This window comes from Vollenhovia emeryi, unplaced genomic scaffold, assembly GCF_000949405.1.
Source record: "Vollenhovia emeryi isolate VEMERY1.0 unplaced genomic scaffold, V.emery_V1.0 DF939128.1, whole genome shotgun sequence".
In the NCBI taxonomy this organism is placed as follows: domain Eukaryota; kingdom Metazoa; phylum Arthropoda; class Insecta; order Hymenoptera; family Formicidae; genus Vollenhovia; species Vollenhovia emeryi.
This window is the reverse complement of record NW_011967238.1, coordinates 2,186,637-2,205,524: the sequence shown is the minus strand read 5'-3', so window position 1 is coordinate 2,205,524 and position 18,888 is coordinate 2,186,637. Positions and strand designations below refer to the sequence as shown.

The 18,888-nt window shown below is 39.8% G+C and overlaps 4 protein-coding genes across 7 annotated transcripts; 2 read left to right on the top strand and 2 right to left on the bottom strand.

Annotated features, from left to right (window-relative positions):
• Positions 1 to 1,527: 1,527 nt before the first annotated feature.
• Positions 1,528 to 6,640, top strand: LOC105568641 (acetylcholine receptor subunit alpha-L1). The gene is made up of 8 exons (XM_012024466.1): positions 1,528 to 1,807; positions 2,814 to 3,042; positions 3,262 to 3,306; positions 3,411 to 3,520; positions 3,711 to 3,891; positions 4,314 to 5,007; positions 5,193 to 5,401; positions 5,667 to 6,640. The coding sequence occupies exons 2-8, from the start codon at positions 2,863 to 2,865 to the stop codon at positions 5,883 to 5,885; spliced, it is 1,638 nt and encodes a 545-aa protein (XP_011879856.1). The 5' UTR covers positions 1,528 to 1,807; positions 2,814 to 2,862; the 3' UTR covers positions 5,886 to 6,640.
• Positions 6,641 to 6,711: 71 nt separating this feature from the next.
• LOC105568638 (lipopolysaccharide-induced tumor necrosis factor-alpha factor homolog) lies at positions 6,712 to 16,267 on the bottom strand. 4 transcript variants are annotated; one of them, XR_001009445.1, is made up of 5 exons: positions 14,736 to 14,960; positions 11,754 to 11,937; positions 11,270 to 11,534; positions 10,669 to 10,917; positions 6,712 to 8,617 (listed from the first exon to the last, which is right to left on the bottom strand). XR_001009445.1 is itself a non-coding variant. In XM_012024462.1 (4 exons), the coding sequence occupies exons 1-4, from the start codon at positions 16,245 to 16,247 to the stop codon at positions 10,815 to 10,817; spliced, it is 555 nt and encodes a 184-aa protein (XP_011879852.1). In that variant the 5' UTR covers positions 16,248 to 16,267; the 3' UTR covers positions 6,713 to 10,814. The 4 variants fall into 4 exon arrangements, 3 of the variants coding, with proteins under 3 accessions (XP_011879852.1, XP_011879853.1, XP_011879851.1); XM_012024462.1 differs by lacking the exon at positions 14,736 to 14,960 and adding an exon at positions 16,245 to 16,267 and having other exon boundaries at positions 6,713 to 10,917; XM_012024463.1 differs by lacking the exon at positions 14,736 to 14,960 and adding an exon at positions 15,017 to 15,325 and having other exon boundaries at positions 6,713 to 10,917.
• LOC105568639 (28S ribosomal protein S28, mitochondrial) lies at positions 15,673 to 17,370 on the bottom strand. The gene is made up of 3 exons (XM_012024464.1): positions 17,072 to 17,370; positions 16,865 to 16,986; positions 15,673 to 16,448 (listed from the first exon to the last, which is right to left on the bottom strand). Exons 1-3 carry the CDS (start codon positions 17,312 to 17,314, stop codon positions 16,253 to 16,255), a joined length of 561 nt encoding a protein of 186 aa, XP_011879854.1. The 5' UTR covers positions 17,315 to 17,370; the 3' UTR covers positions 15,673 to 16,252.
• Positions 17,371 to 17,514: 144 nt separating this feature from the next.
• Positions 17,515 to 18,522, top strand: LOC105568640 (39S ribosomal protein L14, mitochondrial). Its single transcript, XM_012024465.1, has 3 exons — positions 17,515 to 17,651; positions 17,822 to 18,042; positions 18,129 to 18,522. Exons 2-3 carry the CDS (start codon positions 17,850 to 17,852, stop codon positions 18,380 to 18,382), a joined length of 447 nt encoding a protein of 148 aa, XP_011879855.1. The 5' UTR covers positions 17,515 to 17,651; positions 17,822 to 17,849; the 3' UTR covers positions 18,383 to 18,522.
• Positions 18,523 to 18,888: the final 366 nt, after the last annotated feature.

The following is an 18,888-nucleotide window of genomic DNA, read 5'->3' as shown; positions in this document are numbered from 1 at the left end:
GTCGTCGGAAACTTCAAACACGCTCGACTGAACTTTGCCGCAATTAAGGAGCGAGCGGAGTAAATGGCGCAATTTTGGGCGCTCCCCCGGGCAACGGGAGTGCTCGGAGTAGTCGGGCGACGTCGACCAAACATTTAAATCGCAAGATTCGCGCGTGAACGACGGACACGTCGCAAGTGCGTAACGCGACAGCAATCGTGAGAAGCATGGGCGGATGGTGAGGGCTTACGAATTCACCGTACAAGTCCCTCTACATGTGGACGCAGCATCCCGCGAGATCGTTCGACGCGGTCCACGCCGTACATCCGTCGGTGCAAGTACGGGACACGTACGCGCGACTCTATCCGACTCCAAGACGTTGTACTCTCGAGAGCGGCGGTTACCAGTTTCTCTCGCCGGTGGTTCCCCGACGGTAAACGGAGGGGCGAGAGAGGAGGGAAATGCGGAAAAACAGTCACGTTTATCATGGAGCTCCGAGAAGCGGAATAGCGCGAGGCGGATGCGGGAGGTAGCGCAGGAGAATGGCCTACGCATAAGAATAAAGTGCTGTAATGTACAGTGTCTCTCCGCCTCTCGCCATAAAAAAGTATGCTAAATGTCTGGCGGCGCGGGTGCACTCGACGCAATGATTTCATTACGTAAAGATCGCGCGAAAGCGCAAGCCAGTGACCTATCCTTTGTTGCCGTTAGTAATCCGTCGGTTATTAAAGATCGTAATTAATCGATCGGTCACGAGATACCGTAAAGGTATCCCGCAAATTGTGGTTTGCGACGAGGAAATTATCGTTCCGTCTCCCCGTCCCATTTACTTGAGAAATCCACGCCTAAGGGTACTTACTCCGCGAGCAGAGTAAATTTTAGAAAATTATATAACGGGAAAGTGGGAGTAGTCATATTTGAACGTCACGGACAATTTAAAACACTGTTAACGTGCGCAAATAAGAAAGATCGCAAAGTGGAATGTAAATGTATATATAATGCACACAGCCACGCACACACGTATGTATGTACACGGGGGCATGCAGGAAAGGAGACTAACTACCAGTGACCCTGACGCTCCGCAGTGGATTGCGATACTCGAGAAAATAAGCCGGTTTACCATCGAGCTTAAAAAGAAAAGGAAACAGCCGCGAAGGCAACGGGGTAATTGAATTACCAAAAGTAGAATTACCGCGGAAATAAATTCCTTCTTCATAAAAATCAAATTAGCGAAATGACGAAACATAATTCTCTCGTTTTCTCGTGGAGCATAGTTTCCCCGTCAAGTAAACGCCCGCTGTAACGTCCTCTCGGTAAATAGACGTGAAACAAAAAGCAATGCAAACATGAGAGCTGTGACATCGGCCGGGAAAAGGGCGTAGTACGCCCAGGAAAGTACGCCGAGGCCCGGTCGACGCGTCCGTCTTTCTCCACTGCGAGAGGCGACGCAGTGGAAATCGACGAGTTTGCGCCGACGAGGGTGCCCTCGCGGCGCGCAGAGGCAGAACGGACCACGCTGGTACATGCGCAATGATGTATTGATCCTGCGAATTTCAGATGCACGTACCAGCATCCCAGTGGTCCAGCGGCTGTACACAATGTCATTTCTGCTCGACGTTCTTCCGGCGTTTCGCGAGCGGAACGATCCGCGCGAGTAATGAGAGCCGGACCGAGGTCCGCCCGGGGTATCGCCGATTGATAAGCGCGCACCGGAGATCGAACCTATCCCAGATTCGCGGCAGATTATGATACGCAAGAAGGGCACGGGATAAAAGCCGCCGTATTTAGAGAACGGGTAATGAGGAATCCGAAGGAGGCCGAAGCGCAAGTATGCCACGACCGTTCAGATTACGCTCGATACACATATACGTGGTCCGGCTACGATACTCATAAATAGTTGTTTCAGTGAACAAAAATCAATAACCGCTGTGAAAATATAGACGCAGTAAGCAGTTTTCGAGATAGTTTTCGTTTCAGAATACACTTCCCTGTGGAAATAATTGTAGGTGCGATTGCGCGCGGATAGGACGATTCGAGTTTATGTTAAAATGTTGCGAGAGAGAGAAATCACGGTATTGTGCTAAATATTTTTCATGGTATCACTTTGTACAAGTAATGTACTTTTTAAACTTTATACTGGCGAATGTATTTGTGTAACATCTACAATTTTTCCAACACGATAAGTGTTAATACGATCTGTGTTATATATTTATTTTGTGTCTCTAATAGGAGAAAATTGTGCTGCTCGAATACTCCGGGATACGAAATTATTATGAGCTTACATCCGTTATCGATAAGCTTGCAAACTTCATTTTGTTAATATCTCGATAAAGGTTTGACACACTAATATACTTTTCGTAAAAATTAATACGGACAGATGGCTGTGCTTAATGCAACAGGTTCATAATTCTACAACTAACAACTCGCAAAGCTCAGTTAAGCCATCGACATAGCGTTGTAAATGCTAATTAAATTAAAACGTCGCCTCTGTCAGAGACAAGCTTGAAAAGTCATAACGACAGCTAAATAAAAAAAACATTACAAGTACAAAGTAAACCCGACTATGAAATTTTTCATTTAATATTTTGCTTACTTTTTAGGTAACAAATCGTTTTATGTCAATTTATAGAGTACAGTTTTGAAAATATGCAGCAAGAAAAGCTAAAATAGAAGAGATGCGTTATTGTAATAAATATTTATAATATAAACACGTATCATTTTCAGAATATTAAGTCTGGCCATTTTTAAGATAATCAAGTTGTCGGATCTTTCATAAATCTACGGATGAAACAAGTCGAGTAGCCGCATGTCAGTTTATTAATATTTCTGCGCAGGATACTTTTGACGAGCCTTGCTTAATCGAACGTTTGATCGCAAGGCAAAATGATGTTCCCTTTAATCATCCTGATCCTCTCGGTGGGGATCTGCTACAGCAATCCAGACGCTAAGAGACTTTACGATGACCTGCTCTCAAATTATAATCGGCTGATTCGACCTGTATCCAACAATACTGACACTGTTATTGTGAAACTAGGACTTCGTCTCTCGCAGCTGATAGACCTCGTACGTAGTGCATACAGTTTACGAAACAAATACGATTGTGCCGTTATCGAAAATCACGAGACACGGTAGTGTCTCTCGCCAAGTATGAGCTCACTAGTTATAATTTATAATAACATTAATAACCTAATATGCAACATGTACATAAATTATGTATACAACTGTAGTATCCCTCTAGGAACCTTCCGCACGCTTTTAATAAAACCTGTTTATCACTTACAGAATTTAAAAGATCAAATCCTAACGACGAACGTCTGGTTGGAACACGTAAGTGTTGAGTTACGTGACAAAAAAGTATCGGCAATTTATGATTGCTGTCGAGAGTGCGAGTGAAAAAATCAACATGACCGAAACGGAATTAATAATTTCAGGAATGGCAGGATCATAAATTCCAGTGGGAGCCCTTGGAATACGGAGGTGTCACTGAACTCTACGTGCCCAGCGAGCATATATGGCTGCCCGACATTGTACTTTATAACAAGTACGTGATACCGCGTGCTCTCTCGTATCTCTTTATCCCCTTTACGATTATCGCGATCTGAAAATATAAGCGGTGATGTACTGCAAATTGCATTCCTAGCTTTATTGATTCTCCATCCGAATATTGTGAATTATGTCCGCGTTAAAAATTTACAAGCGCATCAATTTGAAAGAACGAGCCTTATTTTCAGCGCGGACGGAGAGTACGGCGTGACAACAATGACCAAGGCCATTCTGCATTACACCGGCAAGGTGCTTTGGACTCCTCCGGCAATTTTTAAATCCTCCTGCGAAATAGACGTTAGATACTTTCCCTTCGATCAGCAAACCTGTTTCATGAAATTCGGCTCGTGGACGTACGACGGCTTCCAAGTAAGTGAATCTTATTATCTTGATACAGGGTAATTATAAAATTGTTAATCGGATCACTGGCTAATCTTACCGCGTATAAAACACAAGATATTTGCAATCGCATAGATTCGCACGGATTACGTACATACACTATACATGCAATTGTACAAACAATATTGCTGTGCGTGTTACGGAATAATCATTAACGCTATGTGTCTTGGAAAACATAACATATCAATTAAAAAATTAATGAAGATGACTCAAAGTGGAGCCGAAATTACAAGTCCAAATTTATAATTATGTATTGTCAATAACAAATATTGTCTTTCCATTAACTCGCGCACCGATGGCCGCGCAGTCTCGATGTCCTTGGTTAATTATTTTTCCATTGATAAAAAAATGCAGTCTCTTGTGCGTCACTCATTGAAAAATATCTTCCTCAGATCGACTTAAAGCACATTAATCAAAATGTGGGCGACAAGGTCGAAGTAGGCATTGACCTGCGAGAATATTATCCGAGTGTGGAATGGGATATATTGGGTGTTCCGGCGGAGCGGCACAAAAAGTACTATCCATGTTGCGTCGAGCCGTATCCCGATATTTTCTTCAACATAACTTTGCGTCGGAAAACGCTGTTCTACACGGTGAATCTCATAGTGCCGTGCGTCAGCATCTCTTACCTGTCGGTCCTGGCCTTCTATTTGCCAGCCGATTCCGGAGAGAAGATCGCGCTCTGCATCAATATCTTGCTATCTCAGACCATGTTCTTCCTACTGATATCCGAGATTATACCATCCACGTCGCTGGCGCTACCATTACTCGGCAAGTATCTACTCTTCACGATGATCCTAGTCGGACTTTCGGTCGTGATAACGATCATTATTCTGAACGTGCACTACCGCAAACCGAGCACCCATAAGATGGCACCTTGGGTGAGAAGGGTCTTCATCAGAAGATTACCGAAGCTGCTTCTGATGAGGGTGCCCGACGATCTTCTCAACGATCTCGCCGCGCACAAGATACACGGAAGAGGAAAATCGGGAAAGAAAAGCAAGTTTAATGCTGCCATCGCCGCTGCGGTGCAATCATCGTCGATAGTATCGTCGCCGGATTCTGCTCGTCATCAACGAATCGATGGTACGATCCTTCTAAAGTGGATCTTTATCATTTATATTGCGCGTTTTATATTTTTCAATATATTAATGAAAATTATTCGCGCAATATTAGACGGAAAATGTTACAAGTGCAATAAGGAGGTGTTGATGTATTTCTCCACGTCGTATATAGGAAAGAAACGATTATACAGGCTATCGCTATTTCAGGCTGCAACGGTTTGCACAGGACAACTGCCCACAATCGATTCCTAGTCGGCAGTTTAGGATACAATGGACTTCCAACGGTCATGTCCGGGCTTGACGAGTCATTGAGCGATGTAACGCAAAGGAAGAAATATCCCTTCGAGCTAGAAAAGGCTTTGCACAACGTCATGTTCATCCAGCACCACATACAACGTCAGGACGAATTCAATGCAGTAAGCATACTTTCAGAAATCCGGTAACAACAATGCAACCACCCGAAAGAAGACCTTCAATATTTCACATAATACTTTCTGTTGCTTTCAAAAACATGAAAATATCACCGATAAAAAATCAACGTGTTTACGTAACTAAAAGAACCAATGTTAATAGAGGAAATATTGGTGCAAAATCATTGCTCCTGACAATCGATATTTCCACAAACTCATTTAAATATATCCTTCTGTATATTAATTACTATTCTCCGTTATGTCATCGCAGGAGGATCAAGATTGGGGCTTCGTCGCGATGGTTCTCGATCGCCTCTTCCTGTGGATGTTCACGATAGCTTCAGTAGCCGGAACCTTCATAATTCTATGCGAGGCACCGGCGCTCTACGACGACACGAAACCAATCGATATGGAATATTCTTCTGTTGCTCAACAGCAATTCCTGCCACACGGACAGGGTCAGGAGCTGCTGAAGACTATCGTGTCGTAGGCGTATTCGTTAGGGCACGCGCGATATGTTTCTAATGTACTATCAACATGAAGGGAAGCGGCGAAATGTCTTTCCGAATACAGCAAAGTTGTGATAGGTCATGGCCGTGGAACCGAAGAAACATCTCCAAACGCGAAACGCAGTTCGCGATCGTTCATTATATTACGATTCGTACTCAAACATTCAAATTATATATCTAGATAAATTAACGATCCTCGATTGTAAGACATATGTATGGATTAGAATTACAACGGTAGTCTATTCGGTTCTAGGAACTGGCCTAACGATATAAACGTGATTTAATTCCGAAACAGACAATTCGCTGGCTTGCCTTGTGAGCGATTACAACACGATTATATTCCCGAAACAAATTGTATTTGTATCTACTATTGTACGCGCAAATAGTGCGCGACTCGTTCTTTGATAACGTCTATTGATGTTGGCAACGTTACAGCAGAAGGCGATTCGCGATAGGTATCATTTGTAAAACTTTTGGTAACGTTGGTTACACAGACGATATATAATAACGGTGGTATCTTATCCGCACACCAAAATCTTACTATATATAGGACAAGTTTCATGCTCCAATTAATATCTTCCCGAAGAGCAATCGATTCATATACGTAGCGTAGTTTTTCGATAAATTATAAACAGAACTTTTTTCATTACGAGAACACACATATATACTCGAGTTTGTTCGATATACTGATGTACGCATTAAAAGCAAAAATAAAAATTTTAAAAATCAAAAGTTATTCAAGTCTTTTTCTTATACCAAATGTACGGACGTGCGATGTGTCTACCTTACGGAAATACGGACACGCTTAACTGAATATACATTTTATTATTTCATATATATTACAAAAGTTGTATGATACAATACCAGCGTAAATACGTGTGAGACAAACGGAAAGTAGACGGGACAAAATACATTTCTACGTAGACTAGTTTAGTACCTTAATGCCTGAATATAAAATAATATATACCTGTTTATGAGGTAAATGGAGGAAGTATTAGAACAGAAAGATTTCAGGCAATAACGAACGCAGATATATGTTACACCGATTAATACTAAAGAACACATAAAAAAAGTCAAAGTTATTATATATTAAATTAATAAAAATCATTATTTAATCAACACAGTACGTTGACAAAAGATCATGATTTAATTAATGTCCTTACCAAAAATCGTGATCTTATGTAATAAAAATTCAATATAAATCTTTGGAAATTGAACGCTCTTATAACCAGAACTATAGTTCTGGTTATTTAATTTTCTACTTAAGAATTATTTGTTTAATTATATAATTAAATAACCAGAAAAATACTCATTTGTAAAAACATTCGACTTCTAGATTTATATTTTAGAACTGCACTAACAAGAAATGTTCAGTAAAAAAAATTTAATTTGAAACTTTACAGAAATGTTATAATAAAGCTCATTAACAAATGGGTTGAAAAGAAGTTACAGGAATAAGGATTAATTAAGAAGCATAATATTGTACACGAGGGAAGCGGGTACATTTAGGACAACAAGGCTTCCTGAGTTGTTCCATTACAAGACCAAACCTAAGACGTAAAGTTATTAATTGATACGATAAATTTAAAAAGGAGAATTTAGAAAAAGAAAAAAAAGGATGAGAAGTTTGATGTTGCAGATCTGCAGCAAAGAGGTTTACAAACATATCAATTATTTCATTGGAGGAAAAGGAACGAAAAATTGTTCCATTATTACTATTCTATCTTACATTTCTTGGCCAAATTAAAAATCTTTGTTCACTTTTCACGTTGGCAAACATTTCTTGTGGATTCTCAGCTATTTTCCAGTACAACATTACTTTAAAGTAAAAAAATCTTCGTATAAGACACACTAAATAAGCAAGAAATTATCAAAATAATTTACTTTTACTGTACTACTGTGCTATTTACTGCTCTCATCCTCTGGCACTATAGAAGATACATATTCTTAACAAATGCATCATTAGTGTAACAAATAATAAGATGTAAGCTATCAATTAATACCAAGTAATTCAGTAAGAATACAATATATCCTAAAATTAGAGAAAAGAATATAATGCTATACAAATTGCATCATATGAAATCTTTTTTTAAAGCCATTATGTAATATATAATTTATCTAAAATTATAGGATTCTGTTTCTCTGAAACTCTGAAACTGTAAAATAAAAAAGGACATTATTTGGTAGATAAAAAATAGTCAGCTAAACTTGATGAATTGGAACATAAATTTAATTAAATAATTCGCCCGTAACTGTGTATGAACTGCAGTCATTGGTTGTTAATTTAACTAAATATAAAGTTATCAACGATCATTATTATGAAAATAACAGAGAAATGGATATAAACAGTACTATGTAAGTTCTATATCTATTTCTTAGTTTGTAATCTTCTACAAAGCAGTGTTCCTCAATTAACAAAGCATTGCTCACTTTAATATTTACAAACGTTGTCGCTCGAAAATAATCTTAAAGAACTTATCAAGTATATTTAACAAAAGATGCGTTGCTAGAAAACTTAATGCTATCCTGATATAATGCTAAAGCGTAATATTAATTTAATACTGCTCGACAATCAGATTTCCCGTTTTATGGCTGCAAAACTTTGGAGAAGTAACAGATAAAATGATAAATTCAAGTGATTGAGAAATACTGCTATATATTTTTTAACTCTTCATCAAATTCGCTCGTTGTGGAATGTTGTTTGCTCAGCTATCTGGTGACAGAATTATGTCAAGTATAAAATAAGAACAATACATATATCAATCTTTTTTACTTATTCAACTTATCATGGATGACGAAATTTGTAATCAACAAGTGCTTTCTTCATTATACTTGACGTTAAGACTTTGCGCTATTATAAATTCGTCTATACAGTATATCTGCAGTCTTAATATAAATATAATCATATTATTATTAGAACCAAATTAAATTATAGACTTATATTTCCAGTCCTCGCACAAGAAGAATTATCAAGAATATATCATTATCTCGTTGCAGTTGGAATATTAAACTATAAAAAACTTATCAAAACATATACAGCTTGCAATCTTGTAGAACCGATAATTATTCTTAAATCTAAATACAATCGATAAATGAGGCAAATGGAGAAAAGGAAACGTAAGAGATAGAGAAAAATACATAAAAAAAAATCTTACTCATTGATTTCAGCTATCTCAAACGCGAGATGCATCTTGTTAATGCGAGAGTAGATGGGAGTGAAGAACATAAAAAAAGTTCTCAAGGAAGTGTGAAGAAATCTGTCAATATGAAAATGGAATTATATAATAACCCTTTGAAAGGCTGAAGGTAGTTAAAGGTTGATGAAAGACGATATTTCAGCAGAGCATGGAAGACTACTAGGATTTCTCAAGTATCGTAAGGAGACGTAAGATGGGGAAGTTTGAGAACTCGTACATCTTTTGATACAACTTGATGGAATAGCTACTAAAACTTAAATAACATAAGCCAGAGAAAGTTTGGTCCGGCACCGAGAAATATTAGATTATCCAAGTACGATACTTCTCAATCTAACTTGGGATAAAGAGAGTACGGAATACAATACGGATTATAATGCCGCAAGACTCGAAACTACTCTCTTCTCTTTCTTTAAAAAAAAATCTCTCTTCTGCTGCCCTAGTGCTTATCAGTTGTATTTCAATAATATTGTATGCATGAATATAAATAACTGTTCAATAAAATTGAAAATAACTTGTACACTCTTATCATACGCTAGACGTTTGCAAATCCTCTGTCATTGTACGCAAAAATATATGTTCTTTTTTTATAATACACTTATATAATATACATATATTCAACTAAATTCGCGGAGGCACGTTTCGATATACATACTTGTGCCCGCGTATATCAAGTTTTATAGAGAGAAAATTATACTCTTTGTAGATGCTATTCTTCGCGGAGCTGTATCTAGCAATACAAAAATAAAAATACACGATGGTATTACTTTGGACACAAGATAGGCAGCTTTCATGGTTCACGTTATTTTCTGTTCTCTACTTGGCGTGTAGTCATAAATATCATAAGAAATAATATAATTGAACTTACTAAGCATGTAAAAATGACTACTTAAAGAATATTCTCCAGACATGTACGATTTAAATTTCTGTTTAACGCAAAGCAATGAAAGTGTCCAAAAGAATTCTCGTGTCCCACTTTTCAGCGCTTAAATCGTCCATATTGTTTTTATTTTACTGAAATTCTAAGAATTGCAATGAGACTTCTATACAATATACTAGATCGTTAATGATATTTTAAAATAAAATTTTACGCTTCATTTAAGTGAGTTTCAACAAGAAACCACACAAATTTAATTACTAAAAACTATCAAAACATTAAATACTATATACTAAAAAGAATTGAGTGAAAAGATAATGGATGTGCAGAAAATTAAATCAAAATTTTTCGCAAAAATTGATAAACCAATTTCCTTGTACATAATATATAAATAAGAATGTGATCTGTTTTTGCAAAATATACCTGCAACCCTTTCTTTATAATCACACTTTATATCACTTCTAGCTTCACAATTGCACATTGTAACAATCTAGTACATTATTATATAAAAGTCTGTAATATCAGTGTCACTGCCAAATGTCATACGATCTAGAGTTTATATACCCAGTATCGTCTACATTCATAATTCACAACACTGTTAGATCAACCAGGACTTGAATTTGATAAATCATTGAATTGTAACGCAATGATCTTATCAAGTCTGAAGAATCAAGCATGTAATATGTAACTTACGTTCTTAGTAATCCTTCTTTTTTGTAGTCTTTAATGTGCGATAAACACATATGCGTAGGATATCGAGCAGCTCTTTATAGAATTGTAGAATCTCTCGGTACGCCAGAGGTTGGAACTTTTAGGTGTGCGCGCGCGTAATCTTAAAATCAACCTTTCCACGTGCCAATGTAATTTTTGCACCTTGGACAGAAGTGATGAACACTCATAAAAACGTTCATGCAATATGGCAGACATGAACACAGGCAGCATCTGAAACAAAAGAGATCAAAGGTATTTGTAAGAAAATTGGTGATAAGTTATCGCTTATATCATATTCGATTCACATAACAAATAACGTTATATTGCAAATGCACATTTCTAGCATCACAAGTGCAATTGCATTTTGTGACAAATTATATACGTACAAATTAACAATTAAGTACCTATTTAAAAATGATAATTTGCATTTCAGCAAGAAGTATTCAAAAATAATTGTAGATCCTTATATATATTTCTAAAGAAATAAATTTAAGAAAACTGGGTACATTAATTTAGTCAAAGGAATAAAAAGCTACAGTAGACGCGAATTATACAAGTATGTGCATCATGTTTTATTGCTCACCCGAGTAAACAGAGTACGATGCAGCAAATGTGAGCACTCGGCTGATGATCCGCTATTGTGGTAGTTTTGATATCGGCGCGACACGTCGGACAGGACATTTTCACTGCATTTGGCCCTAAGGCGTACACTATACGGTGCTGCATGACCCGTACTTCCGTCTGCGGTCCAGAATTCTCTGCATTAAAATGTGGCTGAGATGTTGTATGACTCGAGCCCGGATAAACTGGCGGCGTATGCATCGTCGTTCGATTTGGTGGCTGATTGTCTGAAATTGTATAAGATGTATATAAGATTTATTCTATTCAATACACACATATTGCTCTACTTTCATCATCGAAAATACGAATTGAAATCAACTTATACATAAAAAAAATATAGAAAAAACGGAGTAACTAATTCTCAAATTTATAGACATTTTCCTACAATTTTACTGCGAGTCTTAAAACGTTTTACAGTTCAACTTAATTTTATATTATTCACGTACATGGCATGGGCATTTGTACTGGCGCGTTTCCCAGGGGATACGGCGTGGGAACAACAGAAGGAGGGTGCGTAGGTGCTCCTCCTGCGGTAGCTATGGCTTCCTCGTAAGATGGAGGAGCCGTTGGTAGAGGGGCCGAAGGTTGGGCGCTGGCCGCGCCAAAACCTATGTTCTTCTCCATTGTTTCCTAAAAAAGAAATAAGAAAGTCAGCGATAACATTACGTCCAAATGTTAATATACATGAAAACACCAAAGCTACACAAATAATTTTTCATATCAAGGTATTTTCTGACGAACCTGATATTATCTCTTTGTCGTTGTAATCAGTTTACATAAAAATAGAGAGCAAATCTTTATTTATTACTAGATAAATGTATCATCCTGCAATTGAAGTTTTACACTATATAAAAATGAATGGTATAGCTTGGTATTTTGTATGAGTAAATAATTTCACGTTTCGTTTTCTTATAATTGCTACAAATGAAAAAGCCAGACGTCGCCGTTCTGCCTTTCTATATGCGTCCGCGAAAAAATACGTGAGGATAATATTAAATAACAATATTTCGTCTCTTGCCAAACGTGCTTTACGTTTGCAATAAAGTGCCACGCAAACGAAGTTGCGCGAATTGATATCGAACTTTGTTCGCATAAATCGCCAGAAATTGTCAAATGTCATGGTCGTCCATCACAATTACCTCGCAGTGCATATGATTAAAGTACATTTCTTCCTTTTTTGTCCCGTACGTATATCAAATTAACGTCGATACGTTCGAACCGAGTTTCACGGGTTTGTAAATAAGGAAATAACGTATGCTTTGCGGTATTTTATCATCGATTTTATACACACGTTTTTATGTATAACAAGGTCGAGCCATCGCTTAAATTAAGTATAATTGCAATCATTATTACGCGGCTGGGAAAATGTATTATTCAAGACTAACAAATCTTTCCACGCAATGCTCGCAATGTTAATTGCCTTTAAATGTTAGAGAAAATAATATTCTTCTTACAGCATTTTATAACGTAACATTTAAACGTCGGCAAACGTTCAACTCCAAGCAACGTTAACGACGAACGAAAATTGCGCTTTAAACAATTACGGGAATATGTACGGGAGAGAGAAGGTTCCGCATTTTTGGACAAGAAGAAAGTGTGACACGACAGTCCGCTGACACAAATACGTACAGGAGGTCTCAGATGCCTCAATTTTCGGGATCCACAGTGGGACTTAGGTGCATTACATCAGGCGACTATCTGGCGTGGAAAACATGGGAAATTGGACGTTAAGATAAAAGATCGCGCGCGCAGGGCCACGTAACGAGACTCGCAATAACATTTAAATGTAAATAACGAGCGAGCACACATTTATATACGCTGGCGCGCGAATAGAAAGTTGGGCGGATGTTAAGTAACAGAGGCGCGATACATATTTGCCAGCGGAGCCTAAATAGAAAGCTTAGGATCCCCGAGTGCATGCTGCTGTGCCTCGTACTATTACACTTCGGGCAGAGAGATTACAGTATCTTAGCCTTACAGTCGGTGCGCGAATTCGCTGCCGCACGTTGAAAACGTGAGCTACATTAATGCGACGCGATAATCGACGCAGCTACATAAAAAGTCTCTCGGAGATTTCCCACCGTCTCGCCTGTACGCTTCTTCAACTTAAAGAGAGACCGACCGACCGTCGAGCAAAGATAATTCAGTTAAAACGACGATAATGTGACCCCACGCAATATCTTTAACCCTTTTATGACCGAGTTGCGTTTCTCTTTTTTTACTTTGTATTGATTAACGCTTCTTCAGTGAATGCACGCCAAAGTGTGTCGAGTCCTTAAAATTTTGCTAAATAAAATAATTGCCCACCAAACTTGAAATAGTTGCCTTCGGTGTATTGGCTTATTTGTTTTGCAGAATAATTATCTCGCGAGCAGGTAATTGCAATTGTGTTAGGGAGTCACTATCTCGCGTGGTACTCTCTTGCAAAAGGATAATTTCTTTCTCTCGCGTATTGCATTTTTGCCAAGCCAAGTGGATTGTTTCAATCACCGCCGTTTCCGCGTTATTCAACGCTTCCGCCAGGAAACGAAAAAAACTACGCACACACCATTAGCGGGTAACAGGGTCGGATTTGAAGAGAAGCCTTCGTGAAATCGTAATACGTTTTTAATTGACGAAAGCGAGTGCAAACGTACGTACGAAACGTAACCCGAGCTTATTACGGAGCCCCCTTGCAGATAGATCACCTTTCGCTGAAACGTTTCCGCGTCGTCATTTCCCCCAAAGCTTCTACGATCGCACGCTCGTTTCTGATCGGATAAGAGCGGGACAATAAAACTGTGTGCAACACGGATATAACAAAAGTGAATACTCCCACTGCTCGTTTTGTAATGGCACAATGGCGCGAAATCGCACTGATCCGTTACGTGCATATAATTTACTTAAAAAACCAGTCTCGTTTAAATTTAATTAATTTAAACGTATTCCGCGTAAAATCCTACAAAATTAAAAAACTCTAACGACATTTTCACCACAAATTTGGCAACAAAAAGCACACATACATTATTGATTTTGTACAATTTCGTAAGAAGAAACAAAATTAAACGGCAAGTTTATTATCTTACGCAAAGCTTGTGTTGCGTTCGTCGCACGACACATTTTTTTAGTACGTTGATTGGCTGCAAGATAAAAAACCGTGGAGACACTCGAGAACCTTGTTATCATAAAATCAATCAACACGCATGAAAAACTTGCCGTACAACAAATGTAATACCAGCCTGACAGTTATCTGGCTCATTATCTGACTTTTTAACGCGAGTCACCGGAATTGCCAGTCAAACGTGCCAAAGGGTTTTTCTCTCAGCTTTCAATCTCTTAATAAAATTCAACCAGGTCGTTAACAACAACAAAAAATGCACCTATTTATACACAACTTGTATACACGAAGTGAATTCCGATCGGGGACGCAATCAACTGTGGCAACTCACCGACAGACAAAATGACACTCGCGAGAGCCCGCGGCTAGACCGTCCGCAAATAATTCGCGTGGCCGTTCGGCGCGTTTGAAGGGGGATCCGTGCGACTCCTTGACAAGAGTCACGCAACGTCGGGCTGCCTGCGCGATTCCCGCTCGCGATGTCGAGGCATCGCGGACAAGGTGACGCGCAGAAGAGGGAACGTGGAAAGAGCGAGTCCATTGCGACGTGTGCGACGCCTCGTCGCGCTCGCGAGGGCGGCACAACGGCAGGCCAAGCAGCACGGTACTCACCGACGTGTCCTACGGGCGAATTGAGCAACCGTCCACGTAACCGTCGGCGAATTAGGTTATCGGTCCCTCGGCTCGGTCGGGCGTAGCAGGCGAAGACCGCGGACGACCGGGCGACGCGGATCGCGCGCCACGGAACACTGTCGCCGCACCACTCGTGTCCACCTAACGCGGGCCCCGCTCTCGCACGTTTTTCCCTCGCGCGGTGGACAACGAGAGCGAAAGGGAAACGCGCGGCGGAGTACGCGAGGGAAGACGTCGCGCACACACTCACACACGTCCCGACCGGAGGGAAGCTCGAGCGTAACTGACCTCTCGCGAGCGGCGCGAGCGTCACTTTCAGGCTTTCCATGCCGCGGTCACGTGGGACGCGCGTTTACCAATCGCGGCGCGCCGCGCCGATACGCCGTTACCGACCGGTACCCGCCGTTTTCGAATTGCGGAGAACGTACGCTGCAAATCTCTTCTACGCGAAAGTTATCTCTTGTAGAAATAATACATAAATCTCTCTTGAAATGAAACCGAAAGTTTAACCCCTTAACCTTAAATTTTCAATTCTCTTCAAATAGACCGACAAGTCTGCCGGTTTTAAGAAGCTGAAGAATAAATTACGTTCCTTTCTATATTGCATTACTTATGGGATGACCTAATAATACAGATTATATATTGTCTTACATATATTACCTTTACATGGATCGTGATATAAGAAAGATGTATATTTATTAAAGATGACATTCTACCAATTCACTAAAGTACCATACCATAACAGGAAACATAGCAGGATACTTATATATTTCTAGCTACGAATTATTCTCAGAGCAGCAATTGTGTCCTCAAAAAGTTAGAAATTCAAACGAAACTAGAAATTACAATCAAAGATGTACGAATATCACTTTATATTATAAGTGCACGGAAAAGTACCACTTTTTTGACAGTTACGTGTAAAAACTTTGAGGCTAACCTGTCATCTGTCGAAGACGGCGTGTGGAAGAGAGATCGGCAATTGTGCTGGGAGATAAAAACAAAAACAGCGCTAAAGTGTGCGGTAATAATTTTACCGTACGGCTTTTTCCGCACAGTTGACGCCATGTTGCGTGCAAACTGTATTGTGTCGGCAAATGTCTATTTTGAGCACGAAAAACTGTCAAAAAAGAGGCACTTTTCCGTGCACGTGTGATATAAAATAGTGTTTTAAAGATGTCGGCATGTACACATTATACAGTTAATTTACCATAAATATTACAAAAGATCCAGTATTCTCGGTTTTCCAATCGTCTTCGGCTTTTGCTCTGCCGCTTGTAATGGCGACGATATTAAGCCGATCAAAACGCAATCGGCTTCCAGCAGAGTTATATCCGTGACGGCTCCTAAGAACCTGGAGGACAGTTCCAAGTCCTTTACCTTTAACCGAACTTTAGAGCCTCTCACATAGTATCTAAAGCAAAAAACAAAATTAATGAATAATATTCATACAATCTAATGTTCGCAATAGCGAAACACAGCAAATCCTTGGTGAATATTTTTCTCAGGATTTTTCAATAATTGTATAATTTTTTACAAAAATTTTCAGACTTTTTATACAAATTGAAACACTTAGAAGTTTATATCTTTTCTGGAATTTGTCATACGTACGAATTCTGACATATTCTGAAAGTTCTCATTCTCTATAATTTCAAACGTTTACATCTCAGAATATTCACATGCCTGAAAGATTCTAAGAAAAGAAGTGGACTTTCTCAGTATTTCTGAAAAGTGTACCAATTCATACAAAGATTCTGAGAAAACATTTTCACCGGGGATATCATTAAGCAAAGTATATTTCGGGAAACAAAGGACTTTGGTCACACGTACTCTCCGTTCTTGACGGGTTTCCGACAAATGCAGTTAAACTTCCATCCAAAATCGATGTACAGGTCGTCGCCAACCACGTGAAAGATCTCACCGGTCACCACCTTCCCTTCGGGATCGCCCAGCTGGAAAGTAAAGTCACACATTCAATCAAGAGCGGTCGACAAATGCGCCGCGTGATTGTACGCCCGGTGAAGCGTAGGTATTTACATCGACGAACTTGGAGTTGCGGACCAAAGAGGCAAACGACTGCACCGTTTCCGGCGGTTTCTCGTCGATGCGCGAGAACTTGTCGTAACTTCGCGCGAAGCCGCTCAACTTCGCCTCGAACTCCGGTGCTTCCGCGTTCTCCTTCCGCGTTACCCTGGTCGTCCTTAACCATCTCGAATTCGCTCGCGGAACACCGAGAGCTCGCAAGTGCATTAAGGCTTCGAGACGGTGTATTTTGTTCATGGCTACGCAAAATTTCCGCTCTGTATGTTACACGGTCTCTCCTTCTTTCTCTCGACTTTACACACTGAGGCGAGAGCGTCTTCAATCCTTCCTTGAAACTTTACAGCGCGGAGACAATCCTGTTTCTCCGTCGGTGACTTTTAGGTTAGCACGAGACCAGCGCGACTGCAGGCGAGATTCAGGTTATGTAATGCCGGGTCTACAATGCGAGTCGCAAAGTCGACACCCCGAGGTGTCGTCCGTGCCTTCTGCAGTGATTTCGTTTAGAGACCCTGGCTTGACTTTAATTGACTTGAACTAAATTACAATCGTGTTAAAGGAGGATCTTTACTCAACGGTAAGTGTTATTAAAAATATCCGAGGGAGAATAATTCGCGTTCAAATAGTTATTTGTAACGTTGTTTACCTCCTTTCCGCTAAACAGGTTAGGTTATATTGTGTGGATTATGGTGCAATATTACATACACAGCCGAATCTGAATAACGTGAATATTAATTGATGTTCCAGAGTGTCTCAGGGAGAGATTGAAACGACAATGTTGTCACCACCCGCCGCACTGTTGAATGCTATAAGCAGGAACATTTCCACGTCAACTCCTGTTGGTCAAATAATCAAATTGAGCCGACTGAGGGTAGTGGACAACAGCGAGATAGGAAGGCAAGCTATGATGGAGGGTAGACCACCGCGATGCATACACGTCTACAATAAAGTCGGGGTGGGATACATCGGTAAGAAAACGAATGAATGACTACGTGGAGAAAATCTCCCCTTCTATACATTTTATCTCAACGCGTTGCTGTACGAGTGTTTTCAGGCGACAGAATTTTAGTCGCGATCAGGGGCGAAAAGAAGAAAGGCATACTGGTTGGATTGAAGCAGAATCAGTCCCCGAAAGTTCCCAAGTTTGACAGCAACAATCTGGTGCTGATAGACGACAACGGGACACCTCTAGGTACAAGAATACAGGTGCCAATTCCACACATACTCCGGACGATAATGAAGAAAAACACCCACACCAAAGGAGCAGATTATACTAAGCTAATAGCGATTGCATCCAGATTTGTGTAGTCTTGCTTACTGTTGTGATATAGAAGTGTATCAAATATATGTATAGTTCAACAAAATATTAACGTTGTAATTATACATAGTATAAAAAGCGACGTTACATTTGTACAGATTAAAATTTATAAAATTGTAAATTAATGTAATTACGCGCAATATTCTTCTCGGCAAATCACCGCAGTACGACAAGATTACGGATTGCGATAAATTTACTCAAACGCGATTGGTAAATGTTAACTCTTGGTACGAGACGATCGAGATTCCCATAGGAAATAATCGCGTTACGAGAAGCGATGCAAAGACGCGCGGTATCGTCCGCTTCGCTCGACTGACTCGCGCCGAATAATTCCGTACGTTAGATTGTATGTACCGAGTTGTGTTTACGGCACTGCGTCATTTCTTGGAACCCGAGTGTCCGGAGCTCGGCGACCGAGTTGTTTTTTTAACTCGGCGCTCGGAAAAACAAATAGCATTTTCGATTTGCTGACTCGACCCGACTCCGAGTCAGAAAA